The 18649-nt window shown below is 41.9% G+C and overlaps 1 protein-coding gene and 1 pseudogene across 1 annotated transcript; one reads left to right on the forward strand and one right to left on the reverse strand.

The window, feature by feature from the left end:
• The first annotated feature begins 2541 nt into the window (after positions 1-2541).
• Positions 2542-8617, forward strand: AWAT1 (acyl-CoA wax alcohol acyltransferase 1). The gene is made up of 7 exons (XM_065916600.1): positions 2542-2617; positions 3504-3611; positions 3886-3956; positions 4827-5031; positions 5720-5891; positions 8037-8236; positions 8463-8617. Exons 1-7 carry the CDS (start codon positions 2542-2544, stop codon positions 8615-8617), a joined length of 987 nt encoding a protein of 328 aa, XP_065772672.1.
• A 1662-nt stretch (positions 8618-10279) lies between these two features.
• On the reverse strand, positions 10280-10889 carry LOC136153974 (iron-sulfur cluster assembly 1 homolog, mitochondrial pseudogene; annotated as a pseudogene).
• Between the last annotated feature and the right edge of the window lie 7760 nt (positions 10890-18649).

The following is an 18649-nucleotide window of genomic DNA, read 5'->3' on the forward strand; positions in this document are numbered from 1 at the left end:
TGCTGCAATACCTGAATGCTCAAGCTTGCTCCAGGGCAAGGTTGATGTTCAATTAGCAGGAAGAACTGAAGTGGGAACAGCCTTCCAGGTGCAGAGAAGGCAAAGTATGCAGAACTCTGTCTTTTGCCAAACTGACTCAAAGGTCAGCACTTGCCTTCCTTCCTCTCATTCTTATTTTGCAATGTGTCCCTTGTCCTCTATTTCTATATAACCTTTTGCCCCCCCAACTCATAACCCAGGACACACTCCTCCATAGGATTCCTATGATCTCATTACCCATAAGAAATCACAGACCTCAAACTAAGATACTCATTCACTGTTCATTTAATACTGAGGGCCTAGGACTTTCCAGACATTATGGGCAGATGCACTAAAAAATAAGATATGGTCCCTACTCCTTTAGAAGCATACCAACCCTAGGAGTTAGAATCAAATGAAAACAAAACACCAACAATTCAATTTGTTTCAGCGGGCATGAAATTATAACAAGGCAAGAGATGAAAATCAGAAAGAAGAATGAGGGCTTTGCTGTCCCCCTCACTTTGGCCTGTATGTGGTGATAACTTAAGCACTAGGCTTTACACCCTCACTCCTGCTCCTGGGAGCTGATTCTGAGGTCTGGAAGACTGGCTTACTCCAAGGGAAATAGTCTTTGACAGGTCAATGGCAGGGGGTAAAGGAAAATAGGAAGTAGGATTGTTCTGTATTAAAAATAAATGAAGATCTTGCTGAAGGGCTCAAACCTGAGTCTGATCCAGTGTTTGAATCCAGCTGCCAATCTGGGGGAAATACAGACACACAGCAAGCAGAGTCTAGACTGTGGGAGATTCTCTAGGTCAAAATGGTCAGGAAAAGAAATGGATGGACGGGGAAACTGGAAACTAAAACAGACTTAAACTCTTACAAAATGCCAAAGTCGTAAAAGACAAGGAAAGACCAAGAAACCATCATAGATTGGAGAAGACTAGAGAGACATGATGACTAAATACAACGTGGAACCTGATGACACCCTGAAACAGAAATGGACATTAGTAGAAAAAACTAGTGCAATTCGAATAAAGTTTGGAGTTAACAATAATGTTCTAGTATTGGTTTCCTAGCTCTGATAACTATACATAAGATGGTAACATAAGAGGAAGATGGGTAAAGGGCATAGAGAACTTTGCAACTCTTCTATCAATCTAAAATTATTCCCAAATAAAAAGTTTTAAAAAGAGAGAACCTAAGGCACATAATAATTTTTGTAATGGACAGGACTAAACTATGGTAATTAGGGAAGTGTGTTTGGGTAATAAAACCATGGAAAGGCAAGGGAAAGGTTTTTCTAAATGGCAAAGATAATGGTTACTTTGGGAGGAGGAAGAGGGTTGTGATTGTAATGGGGCATGTGAGTGGCTTCTGGGGTGGGTGAAAAACATCTCTTTTTTGACCTAATGGTGGTTGCAAGGTATTTGTCTTATAATAATTCATTAAGCCATACATTTGTTTTAGAATGCAAGAAATTTTCATCTTTGTGTTCATGTTTCATGGTCATCTTCAACAACTATTAACATTTTGTCATACTTGTTTAATCTATCTCATTTTTTTCTTGGAGTATTTTAAAAGCTATTCTAAGACATCTGGGTATCTGTATCTGGGATTTTTTTTTACAATGAAAATTTAAAGAGAGAGACATAACATCCAAATATAATCAGTGGACCTTGTTTAGATCCTGATTCAAATTAACTATCTGTAAAAAGACATTTGAATATGGGCTGGATAATAGATATTAATAGAGGAGTATTAATTTTGCTAATGGTGATAATGGTATTTCTTATAGAAGAAAACATCCAAATTTTTGTAGATGCATAGTGAAATTTAGGGGTGAAATGATGTCTTAGAGTTACTTTAAAATACTCCAAGAAAAAAAGTGGGGCGATAGATGAAACAAGTATGACAAAATGTTAATAGTTGTTGAAGATGAACATGAAACATAAATACAAAGATGAAAATTTCTTGCATTCTCTAGTTTTGTGTGTATGTGGAAATCTTTATAGTAGAAAATTGTAAAAGAGGGACATCCCCAAACCAGGCTGTCTTAGGGTAACAGCTTCAACAGACACCTAGCTCTAGGTGCTCCCCAACTCCACAAACTCGCAGTGCTCCCTTCCCACTAGCCATCTCTCTGAGGTCACAACTCCTACAATTTCAGAGTAACCTGTGATGTGAGGGGTGTTTCCCTTCTCTGGACCTCTGGGTCACTAGGACTGGATAACAGCACTCCTCACCTTTTCTCTGCCCTGATGTCCTAATAATCCCAGGAAAGAGAGTCAAAGGGCAAATGGGCAGGGGCCAGAGCTCAGATCTGTTAAGACTGTCCTTATACTCCAGGGCCTGCCCACTTCAGTGGGTGGTAGGTATGGGGCAGGACAAAGAACGGACAGGGCAGGTGAAAATCCTCATAATCATGTGTTCGCTACTGAGCGAGCTTCCAGAGGCTAGTGGCACCTTTGGTTGGAACACCGTTCTGGGATCTTCACTTCCTTCAGGCTCCTGAGCACAATGCCTTGCTTTCAGCAGCCTAAGCATTTCCAGAGTCTGGTACTTCTGCACTGGCCCCTGAGCTACCTTGGCATATGTGAGTACTGATCCAAGAGAGCATGGCAAGAAGCCATAATCAGAGGCCAGGGCCAGATCTGGGGCAATTTTTATGCTCATGGGAAGTCTCATCTCTGGTCAAGGAGTCTTGAGCTCCCTGAGTGCCCTGAGAAGGAAAAGATAGAACCTCGGAGGCAGTAAAGACAGGAGGAGTGGGGGGAGGTAGAACAGAGTCATGATACTTCTGAGCAGATCTAGCTAAGTTCAGCCCCTTCCTAACCCTCACTATCTGGAGAGGAAAAATGAGGCCCATGGAATAAGATGATACATCTGTAATCTTAAGGTAGCATGGGGAGTCAGGCAGAAACATTAGCATTAAAGACAGAGTAGTATAACCTGTGTTTGAACCATTGGATTCTGGGAGGGGAGCGGTAGTAGCATGGTTGGGGTGGAAGGGGAGCCAGATAATGGAAGGAATGGTGAATGGGCAATAATAGAGGGCTGCAGATGCTGTATGCAGGGAGTATGGAGAGATGTCGATACTATATGGGCAAGGGAGGGTGAGCTAGTGGTTTAACAAGCATTCACGGGTGAGGAATAGGGAGGGAAACAGGAGATGAGGGGAAAGACAGTGTATTAATGGAAGCAGTGGGTGAAAAGCTGGTAGCAGGCAGGGAGCAGGAGTAGGGGGATGGTGAGCAGGCAGGTGGACAGAGAGATGAGAGGTAAGCAAAGAAATAGGGCTGGTGTGTACGGTAGATGAAAGAGGGAAAGGACAGGTGGATGTGGCTGATGGACAGGCAGGAGCTGGATTGTGCAGAAGGCCAGGACCAGGGGCTTGGAGAGTTTGGAGGGCTCTTAATAGGGCTGGACATGATCAAGTTCTGCTGGCAGCACAAATTTGGTCTGATCAGTTCCCTCATCAGTTTGGATCTTGCAGCCATTGGCCATTTACCTACTGTTTACATCCTGGTGGCCACTACCAGCCCTTTACTTTGCCTGGCTACTCCTGGACTGGAAGACCCCAGAGCAAGGTAAGACTCATGGACCTAGAAATAACAGGATTTAAGAATGTTCCATCTCAACCTGTAACCGAGGAGTTCCACTTACCATGCCACAGACCTCTCATACAAGTTCTCGGAGCCACAGGAGAGGAGCTGGGCCAGCCAGGACCATCCTGGGGTCTCTTCCTTTGCCACTTCCCTAGCAGAGCTATAGTCCTTCCAGGCTGCTCTGGAAGTGCTGGGTGAGTGGGAGGGCTGGGCTTGGCACACACAGACACATCCCCTACTGATATTTCTATCTCAGGTGGCAGGCGATCGGCTTGGGTAAGGAACTGGTGTGCCTGGACCCACATCAGGGACTATTTTCCCATTTCCGTAAGTGTCTCTTCCCCAGCATCCCTCACAGTTCCCCAAATACTAAGCATTGATGCTAAATGACTAGGGCTGTCCATAAGGAACGTGAGCATCTCAGAGAAGTCTCAGTGCAGGCTAGACAGACTTCAGGGTCCAACATTGCTACTGGGCATTTGCTACGTTGCTAATATACTTTGGATGTCCTGGTAGGCATGACCTACCGGAGGATGCAGGCAGAAACACAAGTACAGTTCAGATCAGTTTAACAAACACTGATTGAAAACCTACTCTATACCACATAGTTTGGGGTAAAGAGAAGTGAGTCAGATGCAGTCCTCTGCCATTAAAAATGTTCACATCCAATGGGGAGGACAGATGAGTACATATTCATGGTTTGGTACAAGGTACACAAGTAGTTCAGATGAGGTGTAAGGAAAGGCTTCATAAACAAAGTGATATCTAAACTGGTTTTCAAAACTCAGTAAACTAGCCCTGGTAGGGAGTTGGGGAAGAAAATACCAGGAAGAGGTTCTAGAAATGTACTGCTATGCTGCTCCTCTGTGCACTGTTTGGAGTAGAAAAGAGATACTGCCAAGATTTTTGCCAACCTTTTTCATATAACAGCACTCACAGAAAATGATCCCATGCCTAAAGGGCAGAGACTGCTTTCCAGTCACAGGCAAGGAGCCCAGCAGTTGTAGGTACCCCCGATCCTACTGGTCTCCCAGAGGGTGAGGAGTCAGATATCTTGACCCCCTCAAAGCCACTCCTGGCCTCTCTGTTGAAAAGTTCTGCTTTAGAGAGTTCCCTGAACCCTCTAAGGCATCTTCACCCTTGCTTTCTTGTGTGATCTCATTTTGTCACCTTTGACATTTCTCTCTGTGGCTGCAGATCCTGAAGACTAAAGATCTATCACCTGAGCACAACTATCTCATGGGAGTTCACCCCCACGGCATCTTGACCTTCGGCGCCTTCTGTAACTTCTGCACTGAGGCCACAGGCTTCTCAAAGATCTTTCCAGGCATCACTCCCCATCTGGCCACGCTGTCCTGGTTCTTCAAGATCCCCTTTATTAGGGACTACCTCATGGCCAAAGGTGCTTCTGAGAATACTTACTAGAGTTTCTGGTTCATCTCCCCATTTGGAAATACACCTTTTCAAGCCCCACCCCTCCTTTTCAGCCCCCTCTCATCCCGGACTCCTGCCATCATAGCACAGTAGTTAAAAAGCATATGTTGTAGAGCAAACTGCCTGGGGTCGAATCCTGGCTGTGCCGCTTACTGTGTGGTCTTGGCAAGCTACTGAACCTCCATTGGTCTCAGTTTCCTCATTTGTAAAGTGGTGCTGATGATAATAGTCTAACCTCAGATGTGGCGTGATGATTAAATGAGACAATACAAGTAAAACACCCAAGATAGCACCTGCCAAATAGTATGTGCTCCATAAATAATAGCTGTTGCTATTAGTGGCAATCCAGGAAAAGAAAAGGGTAGAATTACAGTTGGGGATTTAGAAAGTCTTTCTGGTTTTCCCCCTTCCTACTATAGTTTTGACCCAGTGCCTCCTGTGAACTGGAAATATTGCCTCAAAGTGAAATGTGCTGCATTTGCTTGTCTTAGCCCTCTCTTCTCCATACCCTTTGTTCCGTTCATTGATTCTCCTTCTGGGTCCCAAGGGAAAGGAGGGTACACAAGCCAATGAGTCAAGCAGAGGGTATTCCCCCTCAGCCATTCTCCCCTCTCTTGATCCTTTTGCTCCTCTCTCTGCTCCTTGGCTCTCCTCAGGTGTGTGCTCTGTGAGTCAGCCAGCTATTGACTACCTGCTGAGCCATGGCACTGGCAACCTTGTGGGCATTGTAATTGGAGGAGTGGGAGAGGCCCTGCAGAGTGTGCCCAACACCACCACACTCATCCTCCAGAAACGCAAGGGCTTTGTGCGCATGGCACTCCAGCACGGGTAGGTGTCCCTCCCTGGGCAGAGGTGGGTGGCCTCTGAGCAGCATGACCTGGTAGGCGATGCCAAGATGAATCAGACACGAGTCTTACCCTCATAAAACTTACTAGTGAGTGGAAGAGATGACTGTAGAATTTCAAAGAGACTTAGGTCATCCACTCCTTTGGAGCTAGCTGGACCAGTTCCCAGAAAGCCAACCAGAGATCCAGATTCATTATCAGAGGGCTTGGCTAGGGCTTACCTAAGACACAGATGATGCCCACATCATCTCTAGCAACATTGATATCTATATCTGTTAATAGTAAATACAAGAAGCAGTACATTATGGTGAGTATGCATGTTGGGTCTGGAGTCAGGGGCCCTAATTTCAAACTCCGGCCCCATGGTTTACTGTGAATTCTGGGACAGGTTATTCAGCCATTCTGAGCCTTGCTGCTTTCCTCTTCATCATGTGGCTACTAACAATTGTACCTGTTTCATAGGATTATTGTGGGGTTTAAATGAGTTTATCCATATAAAACACCTACCATGTGCCTGGCACACAGTAAGAGATAAACGTTAGCCACTCTGCTGTGCATGCTAAGTTTCTCTAGTCGTGTCTCACTCTTTAAGACCCTATGGACTGGGGCCCGCCAGGCTCCTCTGTCCATGCAATTTTACTGGTGAGAATACTGGAGTAAGTTGCTATTCCCTTCTCCAGGAGGTCTTCCTGACCCAGGGATCGAACCATTGTCTTCTGTATTGCAGCCAGTTTCTTTACCGCTGAGCCACCAATGAAGCCCCACTTCAGTCAGGGACCAATTCTTTGGGACCCTATGGACTATAGCTTGACAGGCTCCTCTGCTCATGGGATTCTCCAGGCAAGAATACCGGAGTGGGTTGCCATGCTCTCCTTCAGGGGATCTTCCTGACCCAGGGATCAAACCCGAGTCTCCTGCATCAAGGGTAAAGAGAGGACATAAAGAGCAGGAGGGACTTCCCAGGTGTAGCTAGTGGTAAAGAACCTGCCTGCTAATGCAGGAGACATAAGGGACCTTGGTTCAATCCCTGGGTCAGAAAGATCCCCTGGAGAAGGAAATGGCAACCCACTCCAGTATTTTCACCTGTAAAATTCCTTGGACAGAGGAGCCTGGCAGGCTACGGTCCATAGGTCACACAGAGTTGGACACAACTGAAGCGACTTAGTATGCACGAAAAGAGTAGGAGTCCAAGGCTAGAGCTGTGGGGGCTCCATAATGTCAGCATGCCAGTTCACTGGACACAGGGACAACTGTCCTATAACAGCTTCCCAGAAGAGGGGAAGTACTTCTTCTAAGGACCTTGTCTGAGTGGCCTGTTTGTCAGTCTGGAGCATAATGTGGTGGAGAGAGCTCTGAGCTGGGAGGAAAGAGACCTAAGTTCTAGTCCAGCTCCTGCCACTCACTGAATACCTATGTGACCCTCCCCTTCCTGAACGTGGGCTTCTGGAGCTGTAGAAAAAAGAAAATAACCCCTTGGTGTGTTTTTCCACTGTCTCTGCTGTGAGGAACCAAAAAAGGTAACATATGCCAAAACACTAAGAGATCGCTGGTAGTAATTCACAAAGATTTGTGTAAGAGAGACTGTTGCCCTTACTCTCACAAGGAAGACATAAGGAGCCTGCTTTACTACATAGGGCTCTGTCAGGGTGGATTCCCATGGCCCTGTGAGAGGGAAACAACTTTACTCTGCTCTAATCTCAAGACCTAGGACAGAACACCTTATGCACAGTCCCTGCAGGCGAGAGGCACCTCATACATATACATACACATCTGTGCCAAACCATCATCTTTTACTCTGTGTATCCTACTAGATATTAGAATATCCTAATAGATATTCCCCTTCAGGACACCTCCTGGAAGCTTTTTCTTTATGCAATGTGGGTTCCTGTGGATTTCTGCCCCCATATCTTGTCCTTGTGATCCTGGCCCAGAGAGAGTATTCTCATTGGCCTTGAAAATTTCAGGAAAAAGAGATACTAAATACAGGAGCCGTATTCAGTGCAAGAAGAAATGTTTTACACCACAGGGATTTTATAATAGATGGGAGCCTGGCCAGGAACAAAAGTCTTTCCTGGGGAGTTCTCCACTCCAGGGTGTGTTTGCGAAATAAATCAGGGTTTTCTTACAGGGCTCATCTGGTCCCCACCTACACTTTTGGAGAAACTGAGGTGTATGATCAGGTGGTGTTCCATAAGGACAGCTATATGTACAAGTTCCAGAGCTACTTCCGCCAGGTGGTTGGTTTCTACTTTTGCATCTTCTATGGACGAGGCTTCCGCCAAGGCTCCATTGGGCTCCTGCCATACCCGCTGCCTATCGTCACTGTGGGTGAGTCCTGCTCTCAGCCCCTAGGCCAGCTCAGCTTTTCCTCAACCTCAACCTCAGGCCTTCCCAATCTCCACACCCCCCACCACCAAAGAAGAGAACAGCCTAGGGGGAGAAGTTGGGAGCTGACTTGGGATATGAAAGGATTGGGCCCAGGGAAGGAGAAGGAGGTTAAAAAAAGAAAAGATTCTAACACTTGACCCTTCTCTTTTTCCATCTCTCTTGGCAGTGGGGGAGCCTCTGCCTCTGCCCAAAATCGAAAAACCAAGCCAGGAGATGGTGGACAAATACCACGCCCTCTATATGAAGGCCCTGACCAAACTGTTTGATCAGCACAAGACCCAGTACGGCTGCCCAGAGACCCAAAAGCTGCTTTTCCTGTGACTGAAGGGGCAGTGTGCCCAATAGCACAAGTCTGGGAGAAAAGATTCATTAGCTGCCAACCAAAAAAAGGGAGAAGCCAGAGGGCTGTGTGTTGTAGGGAAGGGCACTAGGAATTCCTTCCTTGCTACAGAGCCTTTGCAGTCTTCCTCCTTGAATTGCTTCACTGAGTCACTATTTTAGGCCTGCCCCCTGCCCTGCCCCCTGTCCCGTCCCCTACCAGATTTCCTCTCTAAGCCCAACCCACTAGGGACTGAAGGACTCAAATGTTAGCCAGGCAGCCTGAGTAACCACCACTATGGTTGTTGTTGTGCTAATGCATTTTTAAATTAAGATATATTTACATACCCTCAATTTAACCCATTTAAAGTGTAAAATTCAGTTGTATTTAGTATACTCAAAGTTGTGCAAATACTCTATCTCACTTTAGAACATATTTCTGCAACCCCCCAAGAGAAACCCAGTACACATTAGCAATCACTTCCCATTCTCTCATCCCCAGCCCCTGCCAACCACTAATCTACTTTCTGTCTCTAGGGATTTGCCAATTCTGGACTTTTTATATAAATGGAATCATAGAATATGTGATCTTTTGTGACTGGCTTCTTTCTCTCAGCATGATGTTTTCAAGGTTCATCCATGTTGTAGCATGTACTTCATTCTTTTTATGATTGAATAAACATTTCATTTCACCAACTGATGGACTTTGGGTTATTTTCAATTTGGCGCTATTATGAATAATGCTGGTATAAACATTCAAATACAAACTTTTGTGTGGTAATCATCTGTCCCCAAATATGTCTTTTCCTTATGTCCATACCACTGAGCTAACAAGCATACTTTTCAGGTAGGTAGATTGAAGGTATTTTACTCAGGATTACATTTCAATTGGCAGAAGCATTTCACATAGGTTACGATGTCCTCTGACACTGTAATCCCAAGGTATTTGCAACCATTTCCTCTTTTGTATGGCTGAATAATATTTTGTCTGTGTATGTGTGCATCACATCTTCTTTATCTATTCATCTGACGATGGATAATTAGATTGTTCTCATGTCTTGACTATTGTGGGTAATAATACTGCAAAGAACATGATGGTGCAGATATTTCTTCGAGATAGTGTTTTCATTTCCTTCAGCTATATAGCCAAACATACAACTGCTGGATCATATTGGGGTTATATTTTTAATTTTTTTTAAGAACCTCCATACTGTTTTCCACTGGCTGTACCAATTTACATTTCCATCAACAGTGCACAAGGGTTTCCTTTTCTCTACATTCTCACCAACACTTGTTATCTCTTGTCTTTTTTATAATAATCATCCTGACAGGTGTAAGATGATATCTCATTTTGGTTTGGATTTGCATTTCCCTGATGATTAGTGATGTAGAGCATATTCTGATGTACCTGTTGGCCATTTGGATGTCTTTTCTGGAAAAATATCTATTCAAATCCTCTGTGAATTTTAATATCAGATTATTTGTTTTTTACTGCTATTGAGCTGTAAGAGTTTCTAAATGGTCTTTTTTAAAAACTCTATTGAGTTTGTTACAATAATGCTTCTGTTTTATGTTTTTTGGCCTCAAGGCATATGGGATCTTAGATCCTTGACCAGGGATTTAACCCACACCCCCTGCACTGGAAGGTGAAGTTTTTTGTTTTTTTTTTTTTCAAATGCATCACTTTATTTTCCTTGGAAGGCAGTCATACATTACACACCTTAAGCATGTGATAGTCACATGGTTTCTTCAATAAGCCCTAGAGCTTCCACAGCTCTCCTGGGGCCTGCAGCCCGAGCAGTCCTGAGGAGTCAAATGTTAAAGTTTTCTCCACAGCCACATGTTCCTTTGATGTTTGGGTTACTGAACACAAACTCACTGGATAATTTGTCTTCAACATAGTCCATTTCTGTTCCTAACAGTGTTAGCTGTGCTTTCTTCTCGATGGACACTCTGACTCCATCTTAAATAACTTCTTCATCAGAGTCTCCTTCTGTCTTTGTATATTCTAAAGTGTAGGAAAGGCCATTACAACCCCTGGTTCGGACACCAACTTTCACACCAACATGTTCAGGCTTATCTTTAAGAAGTTGTTTTATCTTGTTTACCACTGAAGGTGTCAGGGTGAGGGCGGCCCGGGTGGGCTGCAGCTTCCTCTTGCTCACAGCCCGGACAGTGGCCCGGACTAAGGAAGCCGACATCCTCGCCATCCTGCCGCCCTGGTGTCTAGGGCTGGAGGTCGGCCATCTCAACCTCTCTCCATGGACACCGCGGGCACTCTTGGAAGGTGAAGTTTTAACCACTGGACCACCAGGAAAGTCCCTCTAAATGGTCTTTCAACTTTTCAGCCTTTGCTATATTTTTAAATCTGTCTTTTGTTGGTTTCCTTGTGAAGGAATAGATATATGTGTTGCTATATACTCTTAAAATTCTCAGTATACAGCCTTAAGCTGTATTAATGAACAAAACAAGTTATTACACTTTCTTTTCATGTACAAGCATAATAACACTCATATTTGAATTCAAAAATGCATCCATGGCTGATTCATGTCAATGTATGGCAAAAACCACTACAATATTGTAAAGTAACTAGCCTCCAACTAATAAAAATAAATGAAAAAAAATTCTGTTTATTTAAACTAAAAAACAAAATAAAAACAATTCCTCCATTTCTCCCATCTACCCTGATCCCACCTCTGGCCACCACCAATCTGTTCTCTGTATCTATGAATTTGGGTGTATGTATGCATTTATAGATTCCACATACAAGAAATATCATTAGTATTTGTCTTCCCCTGTCTCACTTATTTTCCTAAGCATAATGCCCTCAAGGTCTTTCCATGTTGTCACAAAAGGCAAGATTTCATTCTTTTTTATGGCTAAGTAATCTTCCATTTTTTGTGTGTATTTCACAATTTCTTTATCCAATCATCCATTGATGAACACTTAAATTGTTCCCAAATTTTGGCTATTCAAAATAATGCTGCTATGAACATGAAGGTGACATACATCTTTTTGAGTTAGTGTTTTTTGTTTCTTCAGATAAATACCCAGAAGTGGAATTACTGGGTAATATGGCAGTTTTAATTTTCTTGAGAACTCTCCAAACTACCTTCCATAGTGGCTACACCAATTTACATTCCCACCAAGGGCTCTCTTTTTTCTACAACCTCACCAACACTTGTCATTTCTAGTCGTTTTGATAACACCCATTCTAACGGGTGTGAGGTGGTATGTCACTGTGGTTTTTATTTGCATTTCTGATGATTAGTGATACAGAGCATCTTTTCACGTACCTGTTGACCATTCAATGTCTTCTTTGGGAAAATATTCAGATCTTCTGCCCGTTTTTTAATTGGTTTGTTCGGTTTTTTACTATTGAGTCGTATGAGTTCTTTATATATTTTAAGATATTAGCCCCCTATCAGATATATGACTTGCAAATATTTTCTCCCATTCAGTAGGTTGCCTTTTTGTTTTGTTGATGGATTTCTTTGCTATGCAGAACTTTTTTAGTTTGATGTGATCCTACATGTTTATTTTTGCTTTTGTTGTCTTTGCTTTTGATGTCAAATTCAAAATAATCATCACCAACACCTGTGACAAAGAGGTTACCACATTTATTTTCTTTTAGGAGTTTCACAGTTTAGGTCTTATGCTCAAATCTTTAATCTATTTTGAGTTAGTTTTTGTGTAGGGTATAAAATAGTGGTATAGTTTCATTCTTTTGCATGTGGCTGTTCAATTATCCCAACACCATTTATTGAAGAAACTCTCCTTTCCCCTCTGTATATTCTTGACTCCTTTGTCATAAATTAATTGATCATATATACAGGTTTATTTCTGGGCTCTCTATGCTGTTCCATTGATCTGTGCATCTGTTTTTATGCTAATATGATACTGTCTTATTATAGCTCTGTATATAGTTTGAAATCAGGGAGCATGATGACTCCAGTTTTGTTCATCTTTCTCAAGGTTGCTTTGGTTATTCAAGGTTTTAATGTTTCCATAGAAATTTTGGGATTGTTCATTCTATTTCTGTGGAAAAAAATGCCATTGGAATTTTGTTAAGGATTGCATTAATCTGTACACTGCTTTGGATAGAAAGGAAATTTCAACAATTTAACTTTTCCAATCCATAAGCATGGAATAATGTTACATTTATTTGTGTCTTCTTTAATGTCATATTTTTTGATATGCAGATCTGGTTAAAATTATTCCTAAGTATTTTATTCTTCTTGATGCAACTGCAAATGGGATTTTTTTCCTTTAAATTCTCTTTCTGATAGTTTATTATTAGTATATAGAAATGCAACAGATTTCTGTGTACTTATTTTCTGTCCTGCAACTTTACTGAATTCATTTATTAATTTTAACAGTTTTTTTTAATGAAGTCTTCAGCATTTTCTTTACATAGCATCATCATCTGCAAATAATGACAGTTTTACTTTTTTCCCAACTTGCATACCTTTTATTTCTTTTTCTAGTCTAATTGCTTTGACAAAGACTTCCAATACTATATTTAATACAACTGGAGAGAGTGAGGATCCTTGTCTATTTCTCTTATTAGAGGAAAAGCTTTCACTTTCTCTAAGAATCCACAACAAGTTGCTTCTGAATCAACTGCTGACTGTTCTATTTTTCTGCTATCTTTTCACCTGGCAGGTTAGTCCTTGCCTACTCTGAGGCTGGATCTTCATTGATAACCCTGATATGTCTTCTGGATATCTCAGACATTCACACATTCACTCACATCATTCAGCAATATTTATTGATCGTCCATTAACTGCTAGGCAGTGGGAATAAATAAGTCAGACACTTACTCTGTCCTTAAGAAACTTAGTCTACTGGATGAATATTCAAATGAAGTTTATACTTATTAACGTTGACTTCTTATGTAGCAAATATTCGCACACACAGACTGTATAAAGCTTTGCACATAAAAGAGAAGTGATGATGTCAACAGAATGTTACAACAGAATGTATACAATGAGTACAAGACAACTGGAGGAATTTAAATTGTTGAGTTTCAGATTCATTAGGTTCTTGCTTTTCCAAAAAGTTGCTTAAGTCCATAATACATATGACAAAACATTATATACTGTTAATCTTGCTTTTGTAACTCTGAGTTCTTTCAGAAAGGAGTTTAATGTGTTATAAAAGGTCAGTGTGGGAAAGTCAGTTTTTAAATCAGAAATAAACTAAGCAGTATGTAACAGACCCTGCTCATATCCTACCCAATACCCATTGTCACCAGTCTTTCTCACATAGAGAACTCCAACCTTGTTTGGGGCAGCAATAAATCCAACTTCCCATACACATAGCTCAAAGTGGTCACATGACCTACCCCTGGCCAATGAAATTTAAGCAGAAGTCAACTGGGTGGGGTTCTAGAAGGGCTATTTCTTTTCTAATAAAGGAAAACAGTTTAGTTTACCAGATCCTTTAGACTTTTGCCTTATGCTGTTATACCTTTCTTCCTGCATAGAACACGGATACAGTGCTTGGAAGTTGAGTGGCCATTTTTACAACCATAAGGATGAAAAACACACACTACAAAGCGGGTGAAGCAGGAAGCTATGCTGATCACCTTGAGCAGATGCACCCACCCTTGAACTGCCTACCTTGGATTTTTTTGGTTAAAAAAAAAAACACCTATTTTATTGAGCTACCACAGTTGAGTTTCTGTTACATGCAGTCAAATGCAGTCCTAACTGATACACTGTATCTGAAAAGGGAAAGATTTGCAGGAAAACATTTAACATTTTATTAGGAAAAGAAGTGATTTTTTTTTCATTGGAAAGTAATGAGATTTTCTGCAAAAAGAAAACTACTTTCCTTTTTTTGGTCTGTATTTGCTCTTAGTGGAAAGCAAGACAGCTAAGAGAGTAGGAGACATAAGATAACTGCTTTTCTCTGACCAAGTGGGATCAAGATATTAGAGTTCCCTTATGAGAGCAATGTCTCCTAAAATGTGTCTTCACATAGTATGTTCTTGAGATATACCACAGGGAAAGAAAGAAAGAAAAATTTCCTTGGTCAATAAGTTTGGTAGATACTGCATCTAGAGCCCCTGCTTCTTAGAAATCCACAGTGGGCATTATAATGTTAAAGACTCTGATAAAACCTGTAGTAAAGAAAGCTGCTTAACATTTTTAAACCCAATCCCTTAAAAATTTAGTTACAGGACTTCCCTGGTGGTCCAGTGGTTAAGAGTCTGCCTGCCAGTGCAGGGGACATGTGTTCAATCCCTGGTCCAGGACAATTCCACTTGCCACAGGGCAACGAAATCCATGAGCTGCAATTACTAATCCCACGTGCCACAACTACCAAAGCCCGCAAGCCCTACAGCTTGTGGTCCACAACAAGAGAAGCCACCACAATGAGAAGCTTGTGCACTACAATTAGAGAACGTCCATGTACAGCAACGAAGACCCAGCACAATGAAAACTTAATTAATTTTTAAAAACTTTGTAACACCTATTACTATCCGAGAACATGTGCTTTGGGAAACTGCAGTAGATAAATGAATAAAAACAAAAACTTGTAGAATCAAACTAGCCTAAATCCTCAAAGAACCAGTGCAATGGCTGTCTTCTGGAAAGGAATCCAGCAAAAGTGAGAGTGGGTAAGAAAAATGTTTAATTCACATTGGAAGTGAAAGCTTATTGGTATAGTAAAGGGAATGGGGCTTGCAATGAGCAATAAGCTAAATATCAGTAAAAAGTACACGTTGAGCAGATGCCAGCAGCACAATATCACCTGAGAGGTCATTAGTTGACTTTTCTCTTGAGTTTTCTAAGTACCTCTGGTTTCTCCTTCTCATCAGTAGATCCAAGAGCATGACCAGGGCCTCAAGCTGTGGTACAAAATTAACCGTGATAACCAGTCAGCCCCAAGTAGGATTTCATTTTCTTGCTCTTGGAGAGTTCCCATGACCCAGATAACCATGATCACTCAACTAGAGTCAGACATCTCAGAGAGCTCAGTCAAGCAGGCCTTAAGAAGCATCCCTATAAACAAAGCTAGTGGAGGTGATGGAATTCTAGATGAGCTATTTCAAATCCTAAAAGATGATGCTGTGAAACTGCTGCACTCAATATGCCAGCGAATTTGGAAAAGGCAGCAGTGACTACAGGACTGGAAAAGGTCAGTTTTCATTCCAATCCCAAAGAAAGGCAATGCCAAAGAATGTTCAAACTACCGCACAATGCACTCATTTGACATACTAGCAAAGAAATCCTCAAAATTCTCCAAGTTAAGCATCAACAGTATGTGAACCAAGAACTTGCAGATGTTCAAGCTGAATTTAGAAAAGGCAGAGGAACCAGAGATCAAATTGCCAACATCCATCGGATCATTGAAAAAGCAAGAGAATTCCAGAAAAACATCTACTTCTGCTTTATTGACTATGCCAAAGCCTTTGACTGTGTGGATCACAACAAACTGTGGAAAATTCTTCAAGAGATGGGAATACCAGATCACCTCACCTGCCTCCTGAGAAACCTGTATGCAGGCAAGAAGCAACAGTTAGAACCGGACAAGGAACAACGGACTGGTTTCAAATTGAGAAAGGAGTACATCAAGGCTTTGTATTGTCACCCCACTTATTTAACTTATATGCAGAGTGTGTGCATGCGTGCTTAGTCGCTTCAGTCGTGTCTGACTCTCTGCGACCCCATGGACCATGGCCTGCCAGGCTCCTCTGTCCATGGGATTCTCCAGGCAAGAATACAGGAGTGGGTTGCCATTTCTTTTTCCATGTGAAATGCCAGGCTGGATGAAGCACAAGCTGGAATCAAGACTGTCAGCAGAAATATCAATAACTTCAAATATGCAAATGACACTACCCTTATGGCAGAAAGTGAAGAGGAACTGAAGAGCCTCTTGATGAAAGTGAAAGAGGAGAGTGAAAAAGTTGGCTTAAAACTCAACATTCAAAAAACTGAGATCATGACATCTGGTTCCATCACTTCATGGCAAATAGATGGGGAAACAATGGAAACAGTGATAGCCTTTATTTTCTTAGGCTCCAAAATCACTGGATTTAGTGACTGCAGCCATGATATTAAAAGATGCTTGCTCTTTGGAAGAAAAGCTATGACCAACCTAGACAGCTTATTAAAGAGCAGAGGCATTACTTTGCCAACAAAGGTGGCATAGTCAAAGTTATGGTTTTTCCAGTAGTCATGTATGGATGTGAGAGTTGGACTATAAAGAAAGTTGAGAACCAAAGAACTGATGCTTTTGAACTGTGGTGTTGGAGAAGACTCTGGAGAGTCCCTTGGACAGCAAGGAGATCCAACCTGTCCATCCTCAAGGAAATCAGTCCTGAATATTCATTGGAAGGACTGATGCTGAAGCTGAAACTCCAATACTTTGGCCACTTGGTGTGAAGAGCTGACTCATTTGAAAAGACCCTGATACTGGTAAAGATAGAAGGCAGGAGGATAAGGGGATGACAGAGGATGAGATGGTTGGATGGCATCACTGACTCAATGAATATGAATTTGAGCAAGCTCCAGGAGATGGTGAAGGACAGGGAAGCCTGGCGTGCTGCAATCCATGGGGTTGCAGAGTCGGACACAACTGAGAAACAAAAACAATAATGTACACTTTTGACTCAATAAGGAATAATTCACCTTCTTCCCACTTTGGGACCAAATACATAAGCTCTGGAAGTAAAAAATATACCAAGATATTCATCACTCTTTGGTTGTACTCAAGTATTTTTGCACTTCCTTTTGGTGACAAGTCATATCTCAGTTCACACTGGAAATATCAGTTCTGTAGGTTATGGCAAGTAACCCATTGAATGAATTGTTCTGAAATCTTTGGAAAGAGGTAGAGGCACCTAGGAACTCAAAGGGAGGGGGCAGTATACATGCATGTAAACAGATCATGATTACAAAAGTTATTTGAGGTTGGTCTCTTTAGTTAATTTCATTGGCTAATATATTTTGTACGCATAGATCCAGGTTGATAGGGAATCACTTGTTTGTTATTACCTTTCTGAATATCTCATCCTCCCTGAATTCTCTTAGGCATTTGACACCATTGCTTAGTTTCTTAATCTTTCTTTTTTCCTTTCATTCAAAAGATAACTTTTATAAATCCTTTTTGGGTGGAAACTCCCTTCTCCCTTGATACAATGCCACAGTCCCAATCTGTTTCATACCAATCCATCACTATAGTAGTCATCTCTCAGTGATCAGTTCTTAGCCTTCTGCTTCTCACACTCAGGGATTCATTCTTGTCATGAACTTAACTATCACTTCTAAGTATTAGCAAATCCATATCTAGAATTCTGGTTCTTTGTCCAGCTACACTAAGGTTGAGAATTTTTGAGAAGGGGTTTCCACCCATAGGAACTGTAAATGATATTTTTTCATTCATTACTCCATTGACACTTCATAACAGCCTTGCCAAATAGATATTACTATCTCCAGTTTATCAATGAGGGAACTAAAAGTTCAGAGAGATTAAGTAAAATGTCCAAGATCATGCATCTAATGAGCAGTAAATCAAGAATTCAAAGATACCATCTGGTTATGTGACTAAAATTGTTTCCTCTACTACTCCTCATCACCTCATTCACCAAGACAGTGAGTTTCATCACATGAATGAGACAGAAGAGGCCCTAGGTGAAGCATTTAGCATAACCAGTTAGGGACTGTGGGATGCTATAGTAGAAAATGTGGGGAAAGCAAAAGCTCAGATACACAAACTTCTCCTTCTCTTCATATCCACAGTACTCTTACAGGTAGGCCAAGCAGTGAGTAGCCAGTGTAGTAGGATGTGAGACATCCTGGAGAAGCCTCAGTTCAGTTCAGTTCAGTTGTTCAGTCATGTCCAACTCTTTGCGACCCCATGGACTGCAGCACGCCAGGCCTCCCTGTCCATCACCAACTCCCAGAGTTTACTCAAACTCATGTCCATTGAGTCAGTGATGCCATCCAACCATCTCATCCTCTGTCATCCCCTTCTCCTCCCACCTTCAATCTTTCCCAGCATCAGGGTCTTTTCAAATGAGTC

This window comes from Muntiacus reevesi, chromosome X (genome assembly GCF_963930625.1).
Source record: "Muntiacus reevesi chromosome X, mMunRee1.1, whole genome shotgun sequence".
Taxonomy (NCBI): domain Eukaryota; kingdom Metazoa; phylum Chordata; class Mammalia; order Artiodactyla; family Cervidae; genus Muntiacus; species Muntiacus reevesi.

Excerpts from the sequence above, each read along its gene's own strand:
- AWAT1 (XM_065916600.1), top strand. The coding sequence starts at position 2,542 with ATGCCTTGCTTTCAGCAGCCTAAGCATTTCCAGAGTCTGGTACTTCTG. Across the intron at positions 3,612-3,885 it reads CTGGAAGACCCCAGAGCAAG|GTGGCAGGCGATCGGCTTGG; the intron begins GTAAGACTCATG and ends TTTCTATCTCAG. Across the intron at positions 8,237-8,462 it reads GCTGCCTATCGTCACTGTGG|TGGGGGAGCCTCTGCCTCTG; the intron begins GTGAGTCCTGCT and ends CTCTCTTGGCAG.